This window comes from Rhododendron vialii, chromosome 13a, assembly GCF_030253575.1.
Source record: "Rhododendron vialii isolate Sample 1 chromosome 13a, ASM3025357v1".
NCBI lineage: Eukaryota > Viridiplantae > Streptophyta > Magnoliopsida > Ericales > Ericaceae > Rhododendron > Rhododendron vialii.
This window is the reverse complement of record NC_080569.1, coordinates 5,739,101-5,766,317: the sequence shown is the minus strand read 5'-3', so window position 1 is coordinate 5,766,317 and position 27,217 is coordinate 5,739,101. Positions and strand designations below refer to the sequence as shown.

Below are 27,217 nucleotides of genomic sequence, written 5' to 3'. Positions count from 1 at the left end.
TGTTTTTCTTATCTTTTAATATACTTATCGTCAGTCCAATAAACTGACAATAGCAAGACGAAAAAACGAAATGCACATGATAGTATTAAACAGTTCACAAGAGAAGAGAGGCCCCTCAGTCCCTCACTCACCAATAACCTCAGAGCAATTCAAGGCTACCCTACACCCACACTGCACAAGTAAATTGCTAATCCCCCCTGACACACCCCCCAGGTCCCACCTCCCATTTCCCATTCTACCCTCTCTCTCTCTCCCTTTCTTTTCTTTCTCGTTTGTTTCTTCTTCTTTTTTTTCTTTTCTTTTCAGTTTCGTTTTTTTTTTTCATTTTATTTTCAGTTTCGTTTTTTTTTTCATTTTATTTCCTTTTCTTTCTTTTCAGTTTGAAATTTTTTTCTCTTTAATAATATGTTCAAGTCTAATTCTAGGCTTTGTAAAGTAATTGAGAGAAAAAAAAGTGTTTCAATTGATCATGTTTATCCGACTGTTTTATTTTAATTTTTTTGTCCTTTATAGATTAAAAAATATAGTTACAAAAATAAGTGTTTTAATTTTCAATTCGTTTGAACCAGTGCAAAGATGTTATTTTTCTGATCATTTCATCCTAAATGGTTGTAATAAATTTTTGACTTCAAGGCCTTTCAATGGACACCCTAAGAGAGTCTTGAAACTAAATAATGAGTCTTAGGGTATTTGTTGAAAGGCCTTAAACCAAAAAATTCATCATGACCATTTAAAATAAAATAATAATAAAAAACGATCTTTGCTCTGATTTAACTGAATTGAAAATTAAAGCACTTAATTCTTGAATTATATTTTTAAATATACAAAGGGTGTATTTATAGAAATTAAATAATTAAAAGTAATTAAAAAAATTAAATTAAAAAGAAGAGGGGCCCGAGGGCTCTGCTGTTCCCATTGGCACAGTAGCCTCTACGAAGCCCCTAAAACGTTTCCGTTTTAGTTTTAAAAAAAATAAAAACCAGCCATTTGCAATCCTATAGAGTAGAAACGTGATTTGAAGCAATATACTACTGAATCAGTTAAGAGGATCTATGCTAAATAATGGTTAATAAATTTATTAAATTGTACTATAGTTAAAAAAAAGTAATCCTAAATATAACATTTGTATTCTGGATTAGTACGTCGTTTGCAAAATACATTTCGTAATTAGTTCCCGAACACTAATTGTAATCTTAATGAATTTTTTGTTTCAAGGCCTTTCAACGAGCACCCTAAGACTCATTATTTAGTTTCAGGACTCTCTTAGGGTTAGGGTGTTCATTGAAAGGCCTAGGAGCCAAAAATTTATCACGACCATTTAGGATGAAATGATCAGAAAAATAATATCTTTGCACTAGTTCAAACGGATTGAAAATTGAAACACTTATTTTCGTAACTATATTTTTTAATCTATAAAGGACAAAAAAAAGAAAAATAAAACAGTCGTATAAACATAATCAATTGAAATACTTTTTTTTCTCAATTACTTTACAAAGCCTAGAGTTAGATTTGAACCTATTATTAAAGAGAAAAAAATTCAAACTAGAAATAAAGAAAAAGAAATAAAATGAAAAAAAAAATCAAACTGGAAAGAAAAGGAAAAAAAAAGAAAGAAAGAAGGAAGCTGGAAAGAAAGAAAGAGAAGGAAGAGAGAGAGAGAGGGGGGGGTAATTCCGGGAATTGAGGTGGGGCCGGGGGGGGATCCAGATCCTCTCCCTACCTTTTTCTCCCCATATCTACCCCATCTTTTCACCACAACCTGCCACCACATTAATGAGTTCATCCAACGGCTAGGATAAAACACAGCCCCTCCTTTAGTTAAACGACGTCGTCTCATCAATTGCTCCAAACGGCCGGCTAACTTTTCTCCCTTTCCTCCGTTATCTCTTTATACATTTATATATTAAAAAATATGATTAAAAAATTATGTATTCCAAATTTCAATCCGTTTGAACAGGTGGAAAGATTTTAATTTTCTAATCATTTTATCCTAAATGGTCATAGTTAAATTTTGACTCTAGGGCTTTCGTTGATTAGCCCTAAGAAAGTTGTAGAATCAAACATCTCTTAGGGCTAACCAACGAGAGTCATAGAGTCAAAATTTAATTATGACCATTTAGGATAAAATGATCAAAAAACTAAAATCTTCACACCCGTTCAAACGGATTGAAAATTGAAAAATTAAATTTTTAACTATATTTTTTAATATATTAACGGTGTAAAAAAATTTAATTTTCCAATTTTCAATCCGTTTAAACGGGTGTAAAGATTTTAGTTTTTTGATCATTTTATCCTAAATGGCCATAATTAAATTTTGACTCTATGACTCTCGTTGGTTAGCCCTAAGAGATGTTTGATTCTACAACTTTCTTAGGGCTAATCAACGAAAGCCCTAGAATCAAAATTTAACTATGACCATTTAGGATAAAATGATTAGAAAATTAAAATCCTTCTACCTGTTCAAACGGATTGAAATTTGGAATACTTAATTTTTTAATCATATTTTTTAATATATAAATGTATAAAGAGATAACAAGGAAAGGGAGAAAAGTTAGCCGGCCGTTTGGAGCAATTGATGAGACGACGTCGTTTAACTAAAGGAGGGGCTGTGTTTTATCCTAGCCGTTGGATGAACTCATTAATGTGGTGGCAGGTTGTGGTGAAAAGATGGAATAAATATGGGGAGAAAAAGGTGGGGAGAGGATCTGGATCCGGGGGGAGGGGGGGAGTAGCAGCTCTCGCAGCACAATGTGCATGTCCTTGGAGTTGGAGTTGGAGTTGGAATCCACCCCCCCCCCCCCTCATAGATCAATGAAATCCTAATCCTAATCCAAATTCAATTCTTTTTGTTCATTATATTTCTATAGGAATAGTACTACTTCTGAATTCCCCTGGATCTTTCTTTTTTTTTTTGTCAAGCGGAAAATCACCCCTGGATCTTTCTGTAGTCTGCACTCTCGCTGTAATTTTTGGTTTTGTTAAACACTGTGCAACTCTTACACTCATCGTACCCTTTCTAACCCGGCCATAACCATGTCATTGTCACCGAGAATTTTTGCAGATGGATATATCCCACGTAGTATCCGCTCGGCATATTCAAACCGTTTAATACATTATTGGACGACTCGGATTAAAACCATTTCTTTCCCTCACCCCAACACTTTCTCTCTCATTTTTTTCTCTCCAAATCCGAGCAGTCTAAAACGTAATGGACGGCTCGGATGTGTAGAGCAAGCACTACGTGGTGCCCACCCGACACTGAAATTTTTTCCGATTGTCACCCCATTTTTAAAAAAAAAAATCTCGGCCATAACCATGTCACCCCATGTTTTGGGATCATATTTTTTCATCATTTATTTTCACCTTTAGTATGAAATTAGTTTCTGGTCAATATTATGTCAGTTAAACGATACGTGTTAACACAAATTCAAACCTCAATATTGTAACTCTTGATTTGAAAGTATTTTTTTTGAACTGAAAATATGCTTAAATGTGAGAGAACTCAATATTGAGTTTATTTTACTTGCAACAAAATTATGGATACACCATTACTTATACTTATAGTTTTTTTTTTAGAGCGTCTCCAACAGCCTAAGTAAACCTCTATTCTATGACAAAATGGCTAGCCCAAGGCCAAATCGCAGACCCAAGAGTCTCAATAGGAGTCTCGGCAAATCGTCAATTGTTGGCAAGTTACTATAGCATCAGCAGACCATTTCTCTTGCGCTACTCCCCCCCCCCCCCCCCCCCCCCCATATTCATTCTCTCTCCCAAACACGTCCCAGACACTCGACGTGTTTTGCAAATCTACCTCGTCAGCGCTATCACCGATGTTTACATCATTGGCGTCATTTGTCATCTACTCTCTTTGTTAGTGAACAACTCTACCTCTACCTCTACTCTCTCTGTTACGTATTCATCTTCACATGAAGAATTTCCCACCTTTGTAGATTTCGGTTCGGATTTTGTAGGAGAGAATAGGGGATTTTGGTTCTTAGAACCCTAATTTTGATTTGGGGGATTTTGTTTGTAAACCCTAATTTTTAACAATACTTAAGACTATTGGGGCTTTTCTAAATTTTGTGGCCATGTATTATAGAAATTGATATTTTTCCTAAGTAAAATGGCTAGGAATTGCTGGAGATTCTCTCATAAATTTAGCGAGGGAGAGGCTAAATTCTGGTCTATGGCTCAGAGCACGAGGTCTCTTTACTACATCAAGCGTGTTTGAGGGTTCAAAAATCCGTTTTCAGCCCAAGCTAATTCGATTGGTTGGTGGGTTTATCTCTCGCTCAATTAAATTCCCAAATCCTCTGATCGGATTGAAGATGAAATTAGTTGGTGCGCGTAAATTGACACTAACACCTTTGATCGTCGGAGGAAAAAAAAAAAAAAACACATTTCCAAAGTTCTGCATTTAAGATCGGGAGCATCAAATCCTCTTACCTTCCCCTTCATCTTTCATTGGAATATACAATATATTGATCAGCGACAAACCAGGAAAAAGCAATTGACCCCTCCGCGCTGATACAGAAAAAGAAAAAGTATTCAAAGAAAAAAAGAAGAAGAGAAGTATAGAAACCAGGGTCTTCTCTTGTCACTCTCTCTCTCTCTCTCTCTCTCTACCCTTTTTGCAGATTCTCTCTCCAACCTTACTTCTTTGTCTTTCTGTCTGTTAGCGAGCATTAATACTGTACCTGGGAAGCTTTTCATATCTGGGGTTGCGTCCTTTTTCTCCTTCCCTCGAGAGAATTTAATTTTCTCCTACTTGGGGTGGTTAAGGAGTCAGTCCTGGCCCTGTACCACGCCCCAATGGCCTACACTTTAGGGTATGAATTCTGATCTTTTGAGTCCGAGCTTTCGTGATATGATGACGTGTGAGTTTTCTTAATAAAAATTCCTTATATTTGCACATGTGCTCGGGTTAATTTACGTTCACATTTATTTATACGAGGAACTAATTTCATCGTCTATTAGCAAAGAACCTTGTTTTACAGTTGAAACAAAAATTCATATGGAGTTCATAGCATTTAAAAAGTTTCAAATATAATATAAAGTATTCGGAGGCAGCAAACTTTTAAATCTTGTTCTAAGCTGTTGTGATTGAGTTTCTACAAATTGGTTTGAATTATTGTAACACTAGGGTTTGTCCGTGCCTACGGCGCTATCTACTTCGATTGGAATTACTTTTTCTTGGTGACATGAAAGAGAATTAGTGTACGTATGTGATCCACTTTTTCATAACATAAAAAAGAATTACTTGAGAGAACTATCGGTGCCTACGGCACTCCCCCCACGATAATTTTTAGGTAGCCACATATTACTTATGGAGTAGATCAACAAAGAAGTATCAATTTTCTCATGGAACCCAAGTAAATATCAGGTAATAAGTTAACCTGGTAAAAAAAACTCTTCAAAACCATCGTTTTCAATTTTCATAAATAAAAAAAAGGCAATAACAAAGTACAAAACCTACCCAATTCATCACTTTCCTTGTTTTCTACACCACTAATTATTACAAAGCTAACCTGGCATTAAACACAATTACATAACCAAACTCCAACAAAAAATTTACTCATCTCAGGTTAAAAACAGAAAATGGAGACCAAATTAACAATCTGACACCACCTGAATTCTTGAAGCCAACAATCTACCGTAGAAAGTTTAGAAAGTGCAAAGGTTTTCCTGTTACAAAAAAATCAAGGGCAAAGAGCCAGAGACACATGTTAGATAAACTTTTTAAAGGAATGGAGGAAAAAACCAAGCACATTCTATGAATAAAAGGTTATCCACTCTGATGAAAAAGCTACACAAAAGAATATTATAACTGTAGTAACAGAATGCTCTTAATAAAAAAAAGCTCTTCTTCAATATCACAGCATCACAGAGGGGTCCAAACACACAGAACCATAAAGGTCACAACTAGAAAAAAGAAGAAGAAAGTTTTTCATATTTTGAGGCCTGACTCTTACAGTAAAATGCCAATCGCTCAACCACAAACTGACAAAGTAAAAGAAATAGTTTAGCTTACTCTTCACTTGAATGCATCTTATCTCCAACAAACTTGAAGACCTGGCATCTTGCAAAAGGGCATCACTGTCAGTTTGTGGTTGAGCGAATGGCATTTTACTGTAAGAGTCGGGCCTCAAAATTTGAAAAACTTTCTTTTTTTTATCTTTTGTTTTCCAGGTTGTGACCTCTATGGTTCTGCGTGTTTGAATAAGGACAAAAAAATAAGCCAGTTGGCTTATTTAGCCGAACGGGCCCTAACATCTCTGTGGCATTACAGAATGATTCATGTGATCTTGAAGCATCAGTGTGTACAATTTCATTTTGAAGGCTTGACAATATATAAGCCTCGTGTTATTTTATTTATCGATCTTTCTATCTAGCAAATTACTCGTAACTACAACACTCCGTATTTTTTTTTTCTAAACTGTTTTTGAGAATGCATTCGATTGATCAAATCAAATACCTATGGCAAACCCAGAGTTTCTGTATTGGGGCAAAAAAAACTAATCTCTATGACTTGTGCACACACCTATTCAAATCAATCAAGTCGTGGTATTTTCTGTAATACTACCACACTGATCAACCAAACCGAACAAAGCACAATAATAATAGCAAGTCTTTCCTAGCATTTGTTCACCACCAAATCAAACCATCACAGATTACTCTCACAAAATACTATCAAAACAGTTGACAAAAAACGATTATACTAGTACTATTGATTTTATTTTATTTTACGAAATACTAGTACTAGTATCATGTACTTTTAAGAGGCTATATAGCACAAGAAGTTCTTGTATATATGAAGAAGATAAGTACTACTCCTTTCATCCCATAAAGTTTGACACGTTTATTATTCCAACCTTATGAAAAAATTAACTATATCTTTTAATCCGTAATGTTTTTTATAAGCAATATGGACTTTGTTTGATAGATTTTAATTTGTTTTATTAAAAAAATTCAAAAAATAGCCGAAAATATTATGGATTAAAAGATATATGCAATTTAAAAAAGGCACGTGTTCCTGAAAATATCAAACTTTATGGGACGCAGAGAGTAATTTTAATTAAAACAACTAACTCAATAAATAAAAGATCATAAAATTAATTAAGTACGTCAGGCTATGGCCCTTGCTTTCCGGTTGCTTCCTTCCATCCAGTCCAGTCCAGTTTGGACCATTTGTGGGCCTTTTCTGGACTCACAAAAATGACCAGAACCGTTCACTCTTCATAGCTCGTTGTGAACATCGACCATGCCAAAAATCACATTGATTGGATATCGTTCGATATGATTTCGAGATGCTAGTTTGTAAGAAAAAAAGTATGAAACGCTAGATTGTAATCTATTTGACACAATTATATTAATATAAATACATTTTAATATCCTATCAAACGATATTCGATCGACGTCATTATTGACGTGGTCAATATTTTCGACTAGCTCTAAAATATGAATGATTCCACTTATTGTTGTGAGACCCGAAAGGATCTACAAGCGGTCCAAAGTGCACCGGACTGAATAGAGAGTGAGACCGGACAGGAGCCGACCCCATTGGACCCATAATAGTAGCTGCATAGTGTGCACAGCGCTTGCCTCAAAATTCCCCCTTGGATCCCCATGGAGAAATTTTTCACTTCCGAACGGGTATATTCTATGTGATGTCCGCTTAGCACTTTCAAGCCGTCTAATGTATATTTGGACGGCTCAAATTAAAACCTTATCCCTCCTCTCACTCCTCCTCTTTCTCTTTTATTTTTTTTTCTCCAAATCCGAACAATCTAAAATCACATCGGACAACTCAAATGTGTCGCTAGCACTACTTGTTACCCATCCGGCACTTGAAAAAATCCTCATCCCCGTGGGCCACAGAACCGATGCCCGTGATTCATTTCTTCTTTTAAATACACACCTACACCCAAAAGAAAGCCACAAAAGAAAACCGAACCCATTAAAAACACCACCCCACACCGCACCCCCTCGATCTGTCACTTTCTCCTTCTGCCTTTCCACCCTTCCACACCCCCTATAAGAGAAAGCACAAGAATCATTAATTCAAAGCAGAAGAACACAACCTTTGAAGAAATACCATATCTGATCTGAGAAGTCTATCTCTCCAAGATTCTTCAGACCCACCAAATTCCCTCCCTGCCAATGGATGTAAGCATGCACTAGTATTTCTTCCATTTTTCTTACTTCGTTCTTGTTAGTTAAGCTTCGTTTGGGGGGTGTTAATTTCGTTAATTATGGTGTTAAATGATCGGTTTTGCAGGAGTTTTGGAGAGGGCACATACCGGCTTTCGGGAGCTGGGATTGCAACGACGAGTACGGGCTCCCTTTCACTCAGTGTTTCGAATCGGCGAGGCAAGCCGGCGGGTTGCTTCGCTACACTTACTCCGAGGATCGCGACCTGTACGTCACCGGCGATTTGTACCAGAATGACGTCGTCACTCCGGCCATGATCGTTGTTCCTCGCCGCAGGGTAATTAAGCTCGTGACTCAGTCCTTTCGTCGCAAAAAGTTTGTCCGGCGTAGGAACTCAAAACAAATGTAGTACTCCTTTCGTCCCACTTTAATTGTATTGAACACTTTAATTTTGCGTAAGAAAATAAAAATAATACTCCATAATATGTTTTTTGGGTTCAAAAATGTACGAAATATAAAACATTTAAAGTGGCACGAAGGGAATAGTACATTTCCACCAAGAAAAATTATATATAGTAGTAACTCTTTTTTTGATAAGTTGAAAGAACTCGTAAATATAGCAATTACAGCGATATTGGGTGTAGCATGATAAGTTGCCGCGCTTTAGGCCTCTAAAAAATTTTAAATTTTAAGAGGTGATCATATTTTTTAACCCCTTAATAATAATTCGACAAAGAGAATCTCATATTCTATTTTCGCGTTAAACTCATAAAAAATCAAGGAAGGCCGACCGACCGACTCTGGGCACCGTGAATAGTACTTGAGTTTTGGTACAACATCTCAGCACTAGACATAAGAAATGTGATTGACAGCTCTCTGCATCTAATGTGTGGTACTTATTTTACCCACTCTGGTACCATAAAGTTTGCTGTCGTCAAACCACAAGATTTGCTGATGTGTTTTCTGATTTTTTCAAAAGGAAAATTTTAACACCACACCCAATCACACACCCATACTCATAATAAGGGTGGGGTCCACACACACTGGGTGTGTAGTGTGTGCGGGCTCCACCCTTGTTGTGAGTGTGGGTGTGTGATTGGGTGTGTAAATGAGTGCGTAAATGAGTGTGGTAGTAGAATGATTGTTTTCAGAATCTAGCTACGAAAACAGTCCTTTCTTTGGAAATGAGAAAAATCTGAAGGAAAATGATTTTTTAGCATTCTAATTTTTTTATTATGACACTTCAAAATTTATCTTTCAGTGTATTTTATTATGCATAATTTTTATATTAAAAAATAAATTTTAGAGTGTCATCATAAAAAAGTGGAGTGTCAAAATTATTTTCCAAATCTGAACGCTGTCCATTTTGTTTTAGTACATGTTTGATTGATTAACGCAGGCAAAAGCACGTTACCCACATGTGAAAGAAGCAAAAAAGGAGGAATGGGTGGTGAAGGAACCACCTAGCCCTGTTTCGCTGGCGCAGCCACCACGGCCGCCGCGAAAAGCTCCGAAAGCAGTGGATGAAGACCTCTACAAGATCTCCCCGGAGCTGCTCTACGCCAAACCCAAAAGGGTACGTCTTCTAAATTCTTTTACCCCACCTTTCTAGCTACTCCATTTCAAAATTAGTCGCAAGTTTTTTTGGTTAAATAAAATTGAATTAGTACAAGAAATGAATAAAAAGACTGACAAAAAAAAGTTGTGGGTCCTGATTAAATTGGGGCCTACCGGAGACAGCCATTTTACATCATTTGGTACTGATGTTCAACCTTTCCGAAGACCCCGTAACGACGGGAGTCACGAGCCTTGTACACTGGATTTGTCATTTTATTACTAATATTTTTAGATAAAAGATTCTACATACAATAATGATGGGTCCGATAGCGTCTAATATGTGTGAGTTCCACGTACGTCGTGTGAAACCCACGTGCATCAGACGGTCTCGGATAGATTTGTGTCTGTATGCTTCTGAATGTAAATGTGTTTTGTAGAAGAACGAGATATGATGGGATCTCCAGTATATAAACCGTAGTCTCTTTGACTTCGATTCACATGAATGATAATCGTACAACTTTTGTAAACACATTTATGGTATATGGCTATGAGCATAGAAAAATTATTTCATTGCTCCAACACCTTTATCCAAAACACATTTTTACGAGGTCCTTTGCTAAGTGTATAGACCCCACAGAAATTAATGCAGTGGAAGAAAAGTGTTGGACACCGCCACCCTTGCAAGATTTCTTTTTGTTTTCTTTTACAGTTTGTGGGGTTGAGGATAAAAAAAGAAAAGAAAAGCAAATTGACTTTCCCTGATTTCATATTTATGGTTTTGGCAGAAGAGAGGAATGGGCTTCTTTTCAAGCTGCTGGTTGCCAACCTGTGCTTCATGAATCCTGGTGGAGATTATCTATCTATCTAGATAGTGGAGTATTATGCTGCGTACATATATGGAAAAGGGAACTGCTTTTTAAAGTAGAATTAGGTATCTATATATGGTGATCACTGGATGTACTTTTGTGTTCAGTGAAACTCATCAGCTCAAAAAGCCAAAGAAGATGGAGTGTAGGATTATTAGGCAAGAAGCCCTCTTCTTCTTGCCAACGGTTTACTTTTTTTTGGGCAAACCTTTTAGGGTTTTCTGTTGACAATCTATGCTTTTGGCTGTTCTGAGAAATCATGGAGGAGTTATTGTTGGAATTTGAGCTTAAACCGAAAGCTTGGGAATAGATCAAGTTTCCTATTCATGTCGGTGTGTCTGTAATCTATATATATATATATCGTCAGTCTACTTCAGTTTTTTCAATTTTTTCTTTTTACTGTGAAATATGCATGAATTTCAATGTGAATTCATTGTCGGCGACGCGGCATTTAAGCATGCTACCAAAATAAAACCGAAATAACGAAGATAAACAATACTTCTAGTAAAAGAGCAAGTCCAGTGATGGTAAAATGGTTTGAGTCATTCCCCCAAAAATTATGGCATTGCAAATGCGAATGCACCATTGAGCCAAATGTCGCCATTTATGGCCATTTTTTGAGAATGGCTTAAGCTATTCTGGCAAAACCACTCGACTTGCTCTAAAGAAATGTAATGGTGTACATATTGTCCCCTTGTGATGTTGCTCCAAAAAAAAAATAGGTAAAGGAAAAAGAACAAAGAACAGTCACGTTCCGGTGAGGGATCTCGCATTTTATTAAAATGCGGGACTTTCCTTCCCGATTGAATTTCGATAATCTGAGCCGCTCAAAGTGATCAGAACGTGATTTTAATGGTCTCCGCGATAAATCAGCAAAAAAAATAACCGGGAAGGCTTCATGAGCAGTTTTCATTGAACGGTTCAAAAAAAACTGCTCGGATGAAATCTTTCCCGGTCATTTTTTTTACTGATTTCTAGGGGGATCTTTAAAATCATATTCTGCACACATTGAACGGTTCGGATTTTCAAAATTTGATCTGGAAATGAGAGTTTCGCATTTTAACAAAATAAGGGATCCCTCACTTGATCCATGGTGTGTATGTATGTATGTATGTATATATATATATATATATATATATATATATATATATATATATATATATATATATATATATATATATATATAAAACTTACCCATAAATGACTGAAAGTGCAGCGAGTAGAATTTAATTTCATTGGAATGAGACATCGCACGTGGTAACTGGGACTGGGATCAGGTCTCCCCGGCAGCACCTGCATCTAATTGATGCTTTCGAAAACTCCTGCTTTTCCGTTAGTTTTTCCCCACAGCAACAAGGTGGGAGATAGGATTTTTTATGCCGAAAATATTTGTGTCGGAACGTTTTCTGGCTATTGGTTTAAAACATAAAAAAAATTACATAATCCGGCGTCCTAAAAATCGCTCGGCACATAGGTACATGGGTTTTCGAGCATAATGATCTGACCCCGCAAGGTGGGCCATGTAGTTGAAAAGCAAATGTGGTGGGTGGGAGTGCCCTACTTGCTAGAAGGGAGCGAACTTTATCAAAAAATGTGAAAGCAGATAAGCTAAAGAAGGAACTGTCAAGTGAATATATCCATTCTACATTTTTCTTTTCTTTTCTTTTCTTTTCTTATATATATTCAGTAACCAAACGGTCAAGAAAAATAAGTTTCCTCTTGTATTGGTAGTTTCCTCTTGTATTGGTCGCAAGCATGGAAAACTTGAGTTCGTTGTTGACGAAAAGCGAAATTTTCTGGGCTCATAAAAGTCTTCGGATTGCGAGTTGCGGGCTTATATACAGATGAGATTTTTTTTTCTAGGCAATAGAGACTGGAGAGGAAAAAGAGATCATAAGAAAAATATGAAAGCAAAACGAACGGCTAAAGAGGGATCATTAGACAAAGAGAGTGATGAGACACCACTTCTACCGTAAGTTATGCACTGCGCATGCGACAGCGCAAGTGGAAAAGTGTCTTTTGAAAACGGTATTAAAGTTTGCAAGGGAAAAAATTGAGAGCAGTATCATTGTTTGACAAGCATAACTTATGTTATTTGTTGACATCCCAACTTAGATCATGATGGTAAGTCAACAATGAGAAAGTATGGTATAAAAACCAGGGGCCATTAATAATGATCTGTTTTTCACCCTTTTTCTTTGGTTCGGATGCTCGGCCCAACTTATGCACACCTCTACTATCCCCGTCCGGTTAAATGTAGGTCATTCACGCTGGAATAAAAGAATTCACAAGAGATTGCTTTCTTGCGGCCTGACCCCAAGCAATTTCCATGTTTCAAATTCAACATATGGGGGTTTACAGCTTATGACTCTTCTCACTTGAGCGAGCCGTTGGGATCTCTTACAGAACATTTATATCCTCATTTCATGCAATCCTGTACCTTTTGGAATCTATATCAGAACCCGCCAAATTACGTCCAACCATTGAAACATGCATCATCTTCAGTCATCCATCTCTCTCTCTCTCTCTCTACACATAACTAGATAGCTCTGCAGAATTCTTGTTCTGAACCATCTGTAAAACTTTCTCTTCTTTCTATTTCCTATCTTCGTTAAGTTCCTTTCACAATTGTACATAGGTTACAGCAGTAGAGCAGTAGTACGTGTGAAGAATCTTGTAGTTCTTTCCAACAGTCTTCCCGCTACACAACTGGTCCAAAACACTCCTATTCATGCACCCAGGGAATTTCCCAACAAAGCAAGATGATATGGTGGAACTTTCTGAAGTAATCTTAACAACGACAAAGATAACAATTGATATTCCTAACCCACCAAGATACGAACCGGTATCCCTACTTGCATTTCTACGGTGTATTATACCGAAAAAGGGGACGGAATATCAACTATCAGGACAGTTATCACCTTCAATAACTTCGAAGGAAATAGGCAATGGTTCAATTTAGGAGCCACATCCGCAAGCTAATACATCCATCAATAATCAAAACATAAGGTGAAAAAATGGCTTCCAAATGGATAAAGGAAAGCTGAAAAAAAGAAAAAGAAAATGACTTTAGAAATTCCCATTTCCAATTCCACACGGTTCTCCACAACAAAATGAATTGGAAACACTATATAGAGATATAAAAGTGAAACTGCACAATATTGGTACAAAAACAAATAAGATTGTGATCACATCCCTATAAAATGTCATTTGGCATCCATAGACAACTGAAGGTAACAGACATGAAACTTACAAACCTCGGTTCATTAAAGGTATTGATGGACCCACCGAATACAAGTCAATTGCGTTCTGATGAACTATGCAAAGCCCTGACTCGATCCGTCAGTTCTCCAACTTGATTCCGCAAACGCTCGGGATTGCAGAAGAAGTCGACAAAAACCCGCCTCTGAAGGCCCACCTCTTGCGAATGATGTTTCACAATCTGCGTTGCCAAAGCCATGAGGACGAGTTCGTGGACACAAATACTTGTTGATCATTGGTGTCAGGGTTGAGTTTGATAACTTATTAAGAAAGCAGGTTGATAACTACAACATCAATGACCATAGTATCACTATTCGTTTTTCAAAATTTGCTCTTTCTACAACATTCAACAGTCACTCTATAGAATATGGATCAGATTGCTTGATCAAGGAGTCAGCACTTTCCAAAATCACTTTGTCCAAAAAATTATTAAGTACGAATTACCCACATTAGTAATTGAACTTGATTACGTACTTTGAAGTGATCCAAAACAAGAAACAGTAGACTAGGTTGGAATTACCTCATTCTTCTTGCAATGCTCAAGTGTCACTTCTTCAACTGCAGCAGACAGTTTTGCATTGATCTTTTCCATCTCATCCAGCTCTTTCATTAGTGACTATAAAGAACCAAATCTTTCAGAATCAGGAATAACAAATGACACATAGTATTGCTCAAAGTGAATTATACTGAAACCAATGGAGGAGTTACTCATTAAACATGCAGTTTCAGTCATATACAAAGAGGAAATGATTCTACAAGGTTTCATTTTACTTCAGCATGCTGACAATAGTAAAGGTAGGGCGTAATAAACAGACTGAACAAAATGTAAAACAACTATGTACACAAAAGCACGGTTAACAGAGTGTAATGGCCAGTTTATGAAATGCATACCCGAGGTGTCAGGATTGGTTGTGCAGTTGTTGACGATGAAAAAAGTAGTTGCTGCAAACTTTGAATAAAAGTGCACCTAACATATACACAAAACACAAGAGATAAGTGCTAGCTGTTAATTCGAAGTTCCATACAGTGTCATTGATTCACTATTTGATTTGTGAATCGATAAAATGAGAACACATCATAAAGTAATTGGTTATTATTTTGTTAGTAAGGCATGACTTTCATGTCGCTCTCACAGAAAAAAATTGCAGAAAAAAAGTACCAATTTTGTTGGACTGAGGGACAACTTTGTCATGAATATGGCAAGAGGCAGCAATTGAGGACGCTTGGAAAAATGTCTAGCAAATAAGCATCAATCTAATCTAGCTAAGGAGGACAACACTCACAGCTCATTGATGCATCTATTTCTGTCCTCTGGAAGGGCATGCTCTAGGTCAGACTGAAGGGTCATCAAGTCTGACTGTAGGCCAGAAATCTGTTGAACAATTCCTGGTGCTGATACGTACGTAGACAAACCAGCTTGAGCATCTAACCAAAAGGAAAGAAGACCAAGCAAATTTCAATTTCTGAGAAAAGTAGATAGAGCAAGGGAGAAGGAGAAGCAAATGTACTGTTATTACTTGAATGAATACTCAAGAGGTCTCTGACACCATGAAGAAAAGTATCTCGATCATCCACTGCTCCTTGTTCTTGTACATCAGATGCAGCTTGAATCAATGCTAGGCAACGACTCTAGGAGTAGAAGACGTTGAATGAGGACAGATAATAACGCAAAGAAAACGACTAAAATTACAAGAGTAATTCTACTTAATGTTCATGTTTGTCTCGATTATAAGTGATTTCGAGGAGCCTTTAAAGTCTTTGGAACTTGGTGGGAAAAAAAGAAAAAAGAAGGGAATGTATTAAGTAAGAAATTCTAGAGAGTTGGTTATCTACCTCTCTTTAGGGGGGCATAAGGCAAGGAAAATGACTTTTTCCTTGTTTGGTTTGACAGGGAAGATGAAAGCAAACAATATGGTAAACTAACGAAACATAAATTTTATGGAACGAGTGCAGAAAACGAAACTTATTTACTCGATTCCCTTTGAACTTTAGTTCTCTTCAGCTCAAATTAGGAACCATACATAGGGAGGAAAAGTATTATTCCCTTTCCTTTTTTTCTTTCCCTACGTTCCAAACACATCCTTAACGAGGTGTCCACATACCACTCGACCTTTGGTTGCTGACAGATATCCCTGCAGCTCTGACTCAATAACTTTAAGCAACGCATAAGCTCCAAGCATAGTCTTCTTTTCCAGCTGACAGGCTATTTTCAACAACTGATGCCTTGCAAGCTGATTAATCAGATGATTTATGAACTGCAAACATGACAAATAATTAGAAGCTGGAAAAAGATGTGAACTAACGCCAAACACCACAACATCTATGCAGCAGCAGTTGCTAGTGCTACATAATGGAACTCACTGCACACGCATCAAATGGCCAAACTAGTTTTTTCATCTAACCTCATAATCATATAACCATACCTCACACGATTGTTCATCCAACAAAAAAAATTTACATCAAAATTTCTGTATCTTATCGAAACGATAATGCGAAAAGCATAAATTTCAAATTTGACTAGCTTGGTCACAACACTAAGTTTCGAGCAACTACGCATCTCTAGAAAAGCACCCAAAAAAAACACCATTCTTGTCCTTTGCTTTCATGATTACATTGTTCCAAATACAGTTCGATGTAGCAAATCATACCGCTTTTTGCCTGCTAATATAGTATTCTTGGCGCATCACCTTCAAATCATAATCACCTGCATAATAAAGAATGAAATTGTAGTTTCAAAAAGATGAGTAGAAATGTGGGATATGAAGTATTTTAGTCTTCAACTTAAAAAAATTATTTCCAATACCTTGCAGAATGTATGTGTCTTGAAGTTGAGCCAGCTCCCAACAAAGATCAGGGATATTCTACAAATAAATAAAAGCCACACTGATAATTGCGATTTACAGAAATTATCCCCACTCAACAACCTGCCAAAAGCTAGGTAAGAGTTTCTTTTTTGCAAATACAGAAATCAGGGACTTATTTAGGAGAGAAAAGTTGTGACAACACAAATAAATATTACAAACTACATCTAATAGCATTATAAGCATCCATGGCTTTTTCAACCTGGTCAAGGTAGGAATCAACATCACAGTTTTTTGAATTCTCAACAAGCATAGTTATGCATTCCTTGACCGTCATCTGTCGCCAATATAATAGCAAATAACATGCTGAGGCCATTTGAATGTTAAAACAACGGATGTAGCTTAATGGCATGCAAATACCTTTGGTGACAGTACCTTATCTAGCCTTGGTATCGTATTAGTCCTTATTTATTGGAAAGGTTGTTAGATCATGCTCGAGTAATCGCATTCTTGATATGGATAATCAACTTACATGGTTCTCAATGCTAAAGAAAATTTTCCTTGGCTACAAGATGCACTTCCCACTGGAGGTACTTCAAATGTTCAACAATGTTTTCTCCATTATAAATCCCAAAGTCTTTCTATAACACAAGTCACACAACCACCCAAAATGCAAGAAAACCCATGGCGGCTCCTATTTTCAGTGGCACAGCATAGTCTGCACCACGTCTCATGCCTGTTTAAAGGAAAATTTACAATGTTGAGGATGAGGAAATTTACATTAGCAATGCTCTTTTTCCTGATTCTATGACACCTTAAATATATTTGGAAGTAGCAAACAATGAGAGCATGAAATTCATTCCAAATTGAGGGTAAACACAATTTAGTCAAGAACAGCTGTTATAGAGGTTTCCAAAGAACCACGAACTAAGTCATGTATTTCCACAAAAGATGACGAGCAGCTGCTAGGACCTTCCTAATTTATGCCTCAAGAAAAGTACACCCAATTTAGCCCATTAATCGGTGCCTCAGAGGGGTAGATTAGGTATATGACTAACTTTTAGAATAGAATGCATAAAGAGGCTCTACGAGTTTCCATCTCCTCTAGGAACTTCAAAAAAAAAAAACTGATAGCTGAAAATAGAATCAACTCCCAGGATACATCACGGTAGATGGAGAATCAAGCATTCCATCTTGAACATGCCAATAAGTTCTAACATATATATGAAACCACATCATAAACAAGAAAGTTCTGGTTACAAGTTTCAACCACCAAAGGCTTTTGAGCAAAAGAAATAACTGAGAGATTTTACATAACAAGCAGCAGATTAAAAATCAGATACTAGCTGAAGGTTCATACCTCAGATAACAACTTTTCTTCTTTGTGATAAAGATTTGAAAGTTCTCCCACCAGTTCAGCATGTTTTCTCCTACAAATTAGGCAATACAAATGCATGCATTTATTACCAATGGAGCTAATCTTCTGTAGGATTGACTACCAGGCCTAAATGGCATCCATGTCTTTGGGTGAGATAAACATTCATGTAATCGATGGTGATAAATTAAACACATGTGTTCTGTTTGCTAGTAATTAACAAAAATAGACTACCTCTACCTAATAGAAAGACTACCACAACATTATCCAACTTTTTGAGCTTCACAAAACCAATTAGATTTAGATATATTTGAAACTTCAAAGATCCGTACATCATATCGGAAATTACAAAACATTCACAGAAACTTTTATAACACCATCAGAACATGTATGCAGAAAACCTCCAGACATGAAAGCCCTCCTGTCCAAGATTCTAATTCCCAAACAACGGGTGCTTAACAACATTTTATGAAGTACACAAATTTAATTATAAGGATATATAACTATGTAAGACCTATTACCAAGACATTTTTCAGGTAAAGACTTGCTAATGGCTTCTTTTTTATCCCAAGCAACGTAATTATTTAAAAACTGAATAGCTTTAGATATGAAAAATAGAATGTTTGAACTTTCATGGAGATTTATAACAAGATTTCCTTTTGCATTGAGAGCGAGAAAAAGATCATTCATTGCCAAAAATCACACTGTAAGCGCACTTATTTAAGTCAAATCTGGCATTCATTGGATGTTAATTATCTTTGTTTCAGGGAAAGCAAGTAAATAGAGATCATGTACCACATGCCAGCAAATGAAAATCAAGATAAAAAAGATGCTCTACCGAAGGGAATGAAGATCAAGATGAATATGAGCTTCATCAGATGTTACTTGAGCTTTAAGTGCCATGAGAATAGCTTGCTGCTTAGCATTCTCCACTTGAGCTTCTACCCACTGTCTTTCACTCGTTCCAAATCTGTCACGGCATTAAAGAACTAAAATTTCTTTCCTTTGACATGCATTGGAAGACTACAAACTATGTCGGGAGAACACTCTTCCAAAAGACACAGGATTAAAGAAGTATGCCAAAAACAAGTAGCTGTGTTGTTTCACAAGAAACAACGCGTGACAAAAAGGTTATTGAACCTGATCACGTAAGTATGCCAAAAACAAGTAGCTGTGTTGTTTAACAAGAAACAACGTGTGACAAAATGGTTATTGAACCTGATCACATATCATGTTAAGATCTTGCAAAACAGGTAATATAATTTATACGTTCAACCTACTACATCTTTGAAACTCATCTTCAGAGAGATTATAAAATCCTTCATAGTCCATAAACATTGACAGAGAACAATAAAAAACCTAAAAACCACCAAAAGTTGCAGAAGTAAAAGTGCATACATAGAGCGAAGCCGTTGCAATTCAGATACACGTTGATGATGCGACTTCTCCAAATCTGCTTGCATTGGCAAAGGGAGAATGATATGTCAAAATCATCTGACTTTTCATTAAATCAATGGCAGTTAGTTAGGCTTGATGATTTTAGGTGCTATACATATTCAAATTGTCTGGGAGATGGAGAAATGGATGGGTGGGTGTCAATGCAAATTGCAGATATGGCTATAGAATGCTCAAATGGTATCTAGTATGTGCATGTGATCCTAATGACAAAGGTTCCTAAATAACATATGGTCACTAACATGTCACGTTTAGCCTTAAAATATCCTTAACGATCCTCAGAAGGTATTTCAATAACTAGAAAGAAGAAAGAAGACCACCTCGTACTAGAATATTTGACATGTCATCAAGATTCACCCACGAGCATTTAGCTTTTCCCTCCTCTGCAACTAGTCGGTAAGGACCCTGAATCATATTAAGGTAAGCCCATTAAAACCAACATACAATTCCATAAGAAGATATCCAAGAATTTACCCTCAGTAGACAACTATTTCATGATACTGAAAGTTCCAAAAAATGCTTTTACAGTTTTCATTAAGGAACAAAATAGGTCAGTAATGGATAAGCAAAACCATACAACTGTTTTGTAAGCCACTGAGTCACAAAATAGTACCCAAACTAAGCACGAATGCATGTGGCCCACGCTTAGTAAATAACGCATCCCAAGTTAGTATATGAGCCTTGTAGACTTCTCCTCTCACTGCCAATGGGTTTTAGTTGACTGTTTTAACTTGTAATTGAAGCTAGGCTTCAAGATATTTTGGACAAGATCTGTTTCAACTCGGTGATTGGATAGGTCGTTCTCTCTTTGTTTGTGACATAAGTGCACCTTGTTCCACTGTGGTCCCAAAGTTCTGGATCCTTCATTTACCTCTCCCCGTGCAAGTGGGGTCGCACATGTGGGGAAAGTGTTAGGGCTTGTCCCAAACAGGTAAAAATAACATCTCCCATGGGATATGAGACTTGAGGGCCTCTTCCCTCTTCGCCAACTGTTTTTCAGTTTGATGCTTTAACATGAAGAAATATATATCCAACCAAAATCTGTTAACGAAGGTTACATACATCATACATATTTCTCTTTCAGCTCTTATCCTTGTATACAATGTCGCCATCTTTGCCTCTACCCTTTTCTTTTCTTCCCTACTTGTAGAGGGCCGAACCAAAACACCTATCAGGCCTAGCAAGCAGGCAGCCCAAAGCACAGAGCATTTTGGCCAAACAAAGGCGCACTGACCGGCATGCTAGGGGGGGCGTGTGATCTGCGGCGCATAGACCCAAGACAGCGGTATTGTGGAGCTAGGTCTAGGCCAGACCAGGCCAAATAGGTCCGACCCAAGTGAAGACGGAGGATCAACGTAGATACTGGGAGGAGCAGCTCAGTCATGTAGAACCCATCCATGCAGCACTCGGTGAATCATGCAAGACATCAACCGAGAGGTGGGTATCTCTGACGTCATGAGGGGCACAAGCTTTCTTGGAACCTAGGTCAAGTTTCTTCATATTAAGTACAAACTAAACCCTAGCAAGGTACACCATTACTGTTCACAAAAGAGCTCTATCTACTTTCCTTCTCTTGAGTTGAGATTGACTTAGGCATCGGGGTGCCTTTCGGCTGAGTACGGCCGGTTATACACAAATTGGTGTCTGTTCTTGCAAGCTAGGTTGATCTCAAAGAGGAAGGTCCAGATCCATTAAAATCCGAACCAGAGATCCAGAAGAGGAACCAAATCAATCCCCCGCACAACTCTATAATGTTCCTGTGCTTTTCTGGTGATGAGAGCTTGGAAGATGCATGCACTCTTTCTCCTATCTTCTTCCTTTATTCTCTTAGTCTGCTATGTTCTTTCTTTCACCTCTTTGTTCAATAGTTTCCACCCAAATCGAAAGAGAACAAGATAGGTAGGACGATTAGCTAACGTGTCTTTAGAATACTGAAAAAGTATCATAAGAGTTCAGGTTAACCAGAGAGAGAATATCAAATAAGCAGCTTTTCTGCGGATTTTTCTCTGCTAGGTAGGATGATTGGCACCAAAGCAACCCCATGTCACTATCCCAACCATACATATCAAGGATCAAACAGATAATCAATTAACAACTCTATTGTATGAGCCAAAGGGTTCACCCACGATGGCAAACCTTGTTCTCATACATCTTAATGTCTTAAGAGAGCTGGGACACGGATCTTGAAAACACTAGTGATCCCAATACTTTTGCAAAGTGACTGGTCTATTGACTACCTATTTTACGAAGGATCAGGCCACATTCCTCTATTTCTTCTACAAATAATGTCGAAAAACATAATCTGGAGATAAAGCAAACTGAAACTAACAGTACTGTGATCGTGTACCGTGTCCAGTTGTTTAACAAACCACTGATTCAGTTCCTTCATACAAGAAGCATCCACAATCAGGTACGGATGGAAGTCAGAATAAGCTAGGTAGATGCCATCCTCTGCAAGTAATAATAACCAAAAAGTTCATTAGAAAGGTTTTCTTCATAACAGTATAATAAAATCATGTTGTGCATTTCCTTTACTTTTCTCATTAAGTGTCCCCAAATCTGCTTAACTATAAGAGAATATCAAGTACAGGTATCAGAAATATGACCAAGATTAGTTTGGTGCAGATGACAATGAGTAACTTTAACAGCATTTTGCTAGGCTCCAAAAAAAGCAAGCCTAGACAAGCTCAACAATAGTTAGGTAAAAAACTGATGTAGAACAATGGACTGCATCAAAAACCTCAAGGTCCACAACCAAAACCCAACTAGAAAGTTAAACCCACAACTAATTCCTCCGATGAGTCACATTACTGATGAAACTGGTCGCAACTTCCTAGTTTATACACTTTAGGTCATAAAGTATTTGAAACCAAGTGGCCAGTTCAAACACCAATCCATGTATGTTAAGATACAGGTAACTGCCTCCAAAATGAAAAGTTCCAAACTAAACTCTACAAATAACGTCGTAAAATTTCAAAGTTTGCCAGCAGAAATAACCAAATGGTGCAAAAATGACAATGTGCATGCAAGAGCAACGTTACCATCCCCTGAGTGATAATGAGCCAACTCTTGAGCCGTAGAGGAAATCCTTCCCAGAACTGCATTCATCTAAGGCAAAATAAAATACCCAAATCAAGCACCAAATGTTCAGTGCATTTATCTTCTCTACAAAAGAAATGAGTGCATCAAACCCAAAAAATATATATATAATTGAGAACTTTCTTGTGCGCGATTCAAATGAATACAAAGCACCATGATGCAGCTAAGCAAGCACATCCGCTAGATATCAACTACCACCCTCTCGTCCCCATGAACTTCTGTCTTTTGTTAAAATACGATGGAGACATTGGAAACTTGGAAGTTGAGTCAAGACTAATTCTGCCCAATAATGCACTTATCAAAAGGGTGTATCAGTGGTACAGCAATATGTGAAGAGATCAAATCATGAATGCCACTAACATGCATTGTCCCTATGAGACGCTTTACTGGACACATAAACAGACATACCAACTTGACTCGAACATTCCACCCTTTATGAGAGATGGAAAGTTATGACACTCAAGCTAACCGCCCGTGGTCATACATTCTACGAGCTATCAACCAATCTGAAATGATAATATATATCTAAAATCTCATTGGACTTGAAACTGCGTCACTTTGGCAACTGATCTATATAATTAAAGCCGCTACCCCACTTGGCGATTCATTAAAAAGCATAATGTATCCAACTACTACGGATAAGAATAAGAACATTGGTTCATTCTACACACCTCCAAATTTCTCGCCGAAAGACTATCATCTATTGTAGTAAGTTGCCCATTGACATTAGAAGTTGCTGCAACACGTGCTCTTCTTCCTTGGATCAAGGATGAAGCCTGGCTTGTGAGCATATCATACTGATTCTGCAGTTGCCTAAGTTGCCTCTGTAATTCCAAAGCCTCAGCTTTATATGCTAAAGTAGCATCTCTGGAGATTAAAGTTAGTCGACCAAACAGTAGAAGTCAACAACTATGCCTCTGGCTCACTTACAGCTTGCAAAATATAAGATACAAGGAAGCAAAATGAAAACACTTCCACACACAGAAGGAAATTTACAGGCACTAGAAAGAAATCGTTTCTGCATTCAGAAGGAATTTTACAGAGGCTAGAACATGTAACTGATAAGAAAAAATCCAATATCATATTGAACCTGAAAAGCATATATTTCATATCATAGAGCAGAAATGAACCCATCCAAACAAAACATCTACTCCCAAGGGCGACATTCAGATGTAGAGTGGAATGTTGAATGGATTATATGCCACAAATAGTTGCTTAGAGTGTGACATTATGGAACTTAGTTCCCAACATACCCAACCTTTAAAACACAGAAGAGAAAAAGAAATTATATGGCACCAAGGGCAGATACTAAAGCATTGTGACCAACCTAAAGCTGTAGAATAAATTTAAGTAATTAACTAATCACCATTTGCTAATGAAACAAAAAGCCCTTAAAAGATAATTGAAAAAAAGGAGTTGATATCCCAAATATGTGCATGAAAAGATTTACCGTATGTCTTTCAATCCTTCTTCAGCTCCAAAAACTGCCTCTTGGTTGTCTCTCCTAGTTGAAAATGCAGATATACTATCATAAGCAAAATCCAAGTCTTCCCCCTGATAAGTAATCATGTCAAATGTACACAAAATGAGCACATACGATCCCATATAATTGAAGAAAATGCAGTCATTCTCACAACAATATTATATGCACTGCGAATATTCACATACATGGTATTTTACGGCTTATTTGTCGGAATTATGAAAGGCCAGTCAAGTGCACAGTAGTATGTACAGAAGTTCAGAAAGCCATATAACACCAGAGGTTAGAATCAACGAGTTCTGGGAACCTATTTAACATCCATCCTCGACTTCGATCACTGTAGAAGTAAAAATCTAAGCCCTGACACTCTAGTCTTCCATAAAACGAGTTCCAAATTTCAAATATCTTCAATCTTAATCATTAAACTGCTCAAACTCTTAATCATTAAACTGCTCAAACCACCATCCTTGCTACGATGACTAACTGTGCACAATCCAACAAGAAAACCAATCAGCAGCTATATAGGCATCACATAAGCTACGAGTTAGTGTGAGCATTTTCACAGCAAACCAAGGTAAACAGGGGTTAGGATGTGAGTTAGCTTTCTTATTTCTCCACTTTAAGTGAAACAACAAGACCAAATAGAAAGAAGAAGAATAGTCCAATTCTATTGTCCTCAACAACACAAATTTTCAGAGGCCCCAAGACTTTGTTGATAAAGGTCTACACGGAGCAATAGAACTTCATGAAAGAAGCAAGCAAGAACTTAAAAGAATTCAGCAATACATCAAATGATAAAACACTATTTGGAGTGACAAGCATGATAACAATACCTCCAATAGCTTTCCTTCTTGAATAAATTGCTCATACCTGGACAGCAAATACAGGATAGTAGTTTAACAATGGAAACAGCAACTGTGTCAAGTGAAATATAGTAGATATTGACCAATGGATCAAATGATATGTTCCTTGCCTTAACTATGTTTTAGCAATTTCCTTTCCTTTTTAACTTCAAAAGTTCCACTGTAACGAATCCCAAAATTCTCTAAAGAGGAATGGTGAATGAGTTTGTCTTTATTGCATGATCTGCGGTCCCCACTCAATGAGATGGTTTTAGATTGGTGTTTCCCATTCAATTGGTGCCGGCTACAACATGACTAGATCGGTGTAAATCTAAATATATAGCTTTAGCTTCCTTCTAATTCCACACCATAATTTCCTCCCCTATTTCCCTCTCAAACCAAACAGTGAAATTTGTCTCCATTTACAAACAAAAAATCATTCTAGAAAAACCAATAGCTAGAATCAACAAAAAACCAATACTAGTGAGGAAAACAAAAGAAAAATCACAAACACAAAGAGAGCATAAGCAGCCACTGAAATTCCTGAATACAACACAGGACCGGTAATGGTTTTACAACACCCCCACTTCAATCGGAGTGCAATTATGTTCACCTAAACGTTACCCATTACTCAAATTGGTCAATTTCGCCACGAAAAAGGCCAATTAAAGTGGTGGGCAGTGAACAATCTTACGCTACTTCAAATGTACTCAACATAGTTTTAAAGCTTAAAACAGCAATAAACATGACCAGCCCTCCAAATTAAAACCGCAATAAGATCTAAAAAAAACCTAAAACCCCAGCCCAACATTCATAACTGACACCTAGAATCACACTTGAAAACACGTTTGAAACATTGAGAGAAGATCAACGGAATAAAACCCTTTTAATCAGACGGGAATTAAGCGAGGGGAGTGGAGACGTAACTGAGAAACCTCGGAAGGGGAGAGGACGTTGGAGGGGCGGAGGCTGTGGCATATCCAGTCGAGTATGGGGCGGTCGTCGTCGTACTGGAAGGGCCATTCGAAGCTGTCTGGGTCCAATGAGCCGTGCCCTTCGTAGCCCAGCTCACCCAGCAGTGCACACAGCCTCGCTCCGCTCATTGTTTCTTCAAAATTCGAGTTGGGAACTCTCAGATCGGAGAGCAATCGGAGGCGGGATTCGAAATCTCTTTGGTTGCAAGCAACATTGCTTTCTCTTGAATGGACAAAAAGGAGAGAGAGAGAGGGTCGAAGGGTGGTTTTGGCGCCGGCCCGGTTTGTGGGGGAGCGATTGGGTGATGGCACCATAGGATCGAATATGTTGTACATGGCATACTTGTCCAATTGACTACTGCCGCGTAGGACTGACAATTTTGAGTTTTCGAAGGGCCTGTTTGTGCTTCCTGTAAATTGATAGTATCACAAAAACAAAAATTACAGTGTGCTATGCTAGCCTTACCACATGGTTTTACCGCGCCCATTTAGTGGTGTCCACTTCGGATCTTACAAAAATACAGAAAAATATTTATAAATTTTAAAATAATATTTTATGCGATTCTGTAAAAAATTAAAGAATATTTAAATATCCATCCTCTTTATCCATGTCATGTAAGAATTCATCCAGCCATTTTTTTATGCTTATGTTTTCATCCTCTTAATGTGTGAATTACCTTTCTTACCCTTTTTCCTATGATATACATATATTATGTTATATTGCTTTCATAATTTGGTGGGATTGGATTGGATTGTTTTCCTAATTTAGTGGGATTGAATTGGATTATTTTCCTAATTCAGTGGGATTTGGTAAATTTCAATATGATTGATTTTTTTTTTTGTCATGGAATGTATTTGAGAAATCAATATTTTTATGAATATAACATGATAAGTTGACCACATCTTTCCATTTTTTCTTCATTCTTCTAGTTGGCCAACTAGACAATAAAAAATTATATTTTTCATTGATCTTATTACATGAAACATGGCTAAATTACCATAAAAAAAGAAATAACATAACATACTATAACATACTGATAGGCGCGTAAATGTTCACATACGTGCCCCCTAATTTATCTTTACTAAGTCCGTTTATATTGTTACTCCAGAGCTTAATGTTTAATGCTTGATTTTCGTGTTACAGGTATTTGAAGGTTTAATGAAATAAAACTGGACAAATCAAGTCCAGTGACGAACAATGGCAGTTTGTTGGCCGAGATAAGCGTGAGCCGTGGGACATACTACTACTGGACTCTTAGAATTGAAATTGGTTGGAAACATTACAAAATACAAAAGTCTTGGTGGGCCTAAGAGTTAGTTTTTTATTGCTCTCTTTAATTAAGAGTTGGACCAAAA

General features: G+C 37.2%; 2 protein-coding genes across 2 annotated transcripts; one reads left to right on the top strand and one right to left on the bottom strand.

The window, feature by feature from the left end:
* Positions 1-7,941: 7,941 nt before the first annotated feature.
* Positions 7,942-10,901, top strand: LOC131312730 (uncharacterized). Its single transcript, XM_058340671.1, has 4 exons — positions 7,942-8,166; positions 8,279-8,488; positions 9,551-9,727; positions 10,494-10,901. The coding sequence occupies exons 1-4, from the start codon at positions 8,161-8,163 to the stop codon at positions 10,545-10,547; spliced, it is 447 nt and encodes a 148-aa protein (XP_058196654.1). The 5' UTR covers positions 7,942-8,160; the 3' UTR covers positions 10,548-10,901.
* Positions 10,902-13,607: 2,706 nt separating this feature from the next.
* LOC131312729 (AUGMIN subunit 3) lies at positions 13,608-26,156 on the bottom strand. Its single transcript, XM_058340670.1, has 18 exons — positions 25,815-26,156; positions 24,879-24,915; positions 24,016-24,119; positions 23,237-23,432; positions 22,508-22,574; positions 21,814-21,917; positions 19,787-19,871; positions 19,410-19,464; positions 18,850-18,981; positions 17,997-18,066; positions 16,639-16,696; positions 16,484-16,539; positions 15,938-16,090; positions 15,353-15,464; positions 15,119-15,260; positions 14,727-14,802; positions 14,356-14,451; positions 13,608-14,016 (listed from the first exon to the last, which is right to left on the bottom strand). The coding sequence occupies exons 1-18, from the start codon at positions 25,988-25,990 to the stop codon at positions 13,873-13,875; spliced, it is 1,863 nt and encodes a 620-aa protein (XP_058196653.1). The 5' UTR covers positions 25,991-26,156; the 3' UTR covers positions 13,608-13,872.
* Between the last annotated feature and the right edge of the window lie 1,061 nt (positions 26,157-27,217).